This window comes from Austrofundulus limnaeus, unplaced genomic scaffold (genome assembly GCF_001266775.1).
Source record: "Austrofundulus limnaeus strain Quisiro unplaced genomic scaffold, Austrofundulus_limnaeus-1.0 Scaffold3, whole genome shotgun sequence".
NCBI classification, from domain to species: domain Eukaryota; kingdom Metazoa; phylum Chordata; class Actinopteri; order Cyprinodontiformes; family Rivulidae; genus Austrofundulus; species Austrofundulus limnaeus.
In genome coordinates this window covers 8,825,731-8,828,180 of record NW_013952405.1, presented here as the reverse complement: position 1 = coordinate 8,828,180, position 2,450 = coordinate 8,825,731, and the positions used below count along the sequence as shown (strand labels likewise).

At 44.2% G+C, this 2,450-nt stretch overlaps 1 protein-coding gene across 1 annotated transcript in view; it reads left to right on the top strand.

The window, feature by feature from the left end:
• The window catches only part of aknad1 (AKNA domain containing 1), a gene marked incomplete in the record, with an annotated part of 11,503 nt that overhangs the window by 740 nt on the left and 8,313 nt on the right, over positions 1-2,450 (top strand). Inside the window, 3 exon segments of the mRNA XM_014021575.1 lie at positions 264-1,288; positions 1,407-1,493; positions 1,579-1,687. Of these exon segments, the coding sequence (XP_013877029.1) occupies positions 264-1,288; positions 1,407-1,493; positions 1,579-1,687 (1,221 nt within the window).

Here is a 2,450-nt window from a genome sequence, read left to right as displayed (position 1 = left end):
TTGTTATAAGAAGTGTAAGCTGACCCTTACAACAGCATATACAACATTGCTCTGTTTGTGCCGGGGCACCGGATCTTTGGGGTGAACCAGCCTTTGCCGTAATGTGTTTTGGGGTTTGAAAGCCATGGAGGCAGGGCTTAAAAGCCTGAATTTTGCCTGAAACTCTCAGACTGAAGAAGTCTCTTGGAGGAGAGACGAAACGTTTCATTAGAGAAGAACCCGTCCAGAAGACCTATATGTGTTTTTTGTTCTTTAACTGTCAGGGAGCGCAGCGCTGTCAGTGCTGGAGGACACCTCATCAGAAAGCAGTGCTGTCAGCAGTAAGGATGCAGTCGAGAGCAAGACTAGGAGCAGTACAGCTCATGTGTCGGCCCAAAGACCAAACACCATGCACGACGAGCCACCTGTAAAGCAAGAGATCGAGGATCTGGGAGCAAATACCAGCGATGAAGATCAGGAGGATCTCCCTTACGATGGTGACCTTCAAAGCCCCTATTTCAACCACACAGCTAGCCCTTTGGAAAACTCAGACAGAGCTAATGGAAGTCCAGATCCGTTGTCTGAGTTGTTGCGAGACGATATGAAAACCAAACGTGACAACTCTCATGAAGCTCCCAAGCCTGTTGAAGAAACTCCACCGCACCCTGTTCCTGCAGACATTCACCGCTTGCTGCTGCGACACTTCTCAGAGCAGGAGCTGCTGCAGCCAGGTGGGCTGATTGAGGCGGAGACCCTCCCGGAGGTGTCCCTGCTGGAAAGCGTGGATGGCAGTGCCTTTAGCTTGGCTCCAGCACGCAAGAGTTCAGCAAGTCAAAATAACAAATCTGCATCTGAAAATGAAAGCTTAGAAGGAAAGACAGAGAAGGAAACTAATAATTCATCAGCTGACCAAAATGCACCCAGCTCAGGAAGTTCAAACCAGACCAGCAGGGACGTTGGTGCCGACGTGTCGAACCAAGAAGATGCAGAGGAGGATGACCCGGTTCTGAGAGCCCCGCTGGTGCGTGCACGATCCTTCAGTGAGATGAAATACGGCCAGGGTCAAGTTCATTACCCTCTCCCAGACTTCTCCAAGGTTGCTCCTAAGGTGATGTTCCCCAAACGTCCAAGTGGGCCAGCGAGATCTGTTCCTCAGTGTCCTAACCCCATGCACAGAGCCCAGTCTTCCCCGGGGACGTTAGAGGTGATCAGCAGARTCCTGGAGGATTCCATCCAGCTTCCAGAGAAGCCCTATGTCTTCACAGACTGTGACCAGTCAACTCAACCAGCTCTGGTGCATCACCTGCAGGTAGAAACCAGAACTGAATCCTCACTGTGCAGCCTGATGTTTAGATGTTAGGATTTTTTCATTTCATGACATTTGTAGAGCCTGTGGACTCTACAGGACTAACATCTTGTTGTTTCAGGCTGAATATGACAGATTATTGACCAAGTATGCAGAGGCAGAGAACCTCATCGATCAAATGAGACTAGGAACCAATGTAGGCAACGAGGTGCTTCAGGTTTTTTGCAGATCACACTGAAGCTGTTCTTTTTTTATCAGGTAACAAATCAATGTTTTTCTTTTCACAAACCCAGCCTTCTTCAGATGCAGCATTTAATTTGGAGTATAATGATGATGATGAGCAGGTTGAGTTTGATGAAGAGAGTCCCGTCAGACACTTGGTTTCTCATCTTCCCTCATCAGGTACGTTTCTGTGCTTCACACGTGTCACTGGTCAACCCTGAGCTTCACAACCTGCACATTATACAATAAAATACAAAAATAAATGGGTTAAGATGACAACACATTATCTACCTTTATAAACTGAGTACATAAAATAAGGAAATTAGCGTTTGGTAGATTATTTCTTTGTCGTAACACTGCTTCTTGGCAATAATTCTTATATTGGGCTCCTGATTGGCAGCACCTGGGGGTACCAGAAGCTGCAGCAAAATACAGTAAGCTGCTTTGCAGAGAAGATTTGGCAATTTTTTCACGTGCACAACCCACATACTTCACCCTACTTCTCATTCCATCAAATGCATATTCCTTACAAATGTGACACTTTACAGTAACAGGAGTATTAACAGGTTTTCCATTGGTATTAGATTTATTACCAAGAAACGTTGTTACAACAAATAATAATCTACCAAACACAACTTGAACAGAAACTGGACAAATCATCCTCACAAACTACCCCACCCTCCAAATTATTATTTTTTCAATCTGAAGCAAAAAATACAACCATTTTAATAAGTTTACTAGAAAGTTACTAGACATTTGTATTTATTTTGCCAGTACAAGCTGCAAAACAGTCAGAATAACTTACAAAGTATAAGATCAGTCAACTGCATGTGGGTCGAGAAATTTAACCCCAAAATCAAAGTTGTGAAGTAACTAAGTACAAATACTTTGTTACTGTACTTAAATAGAAATTTTGGTTATCTGTACTTTACTTGAGTAATTA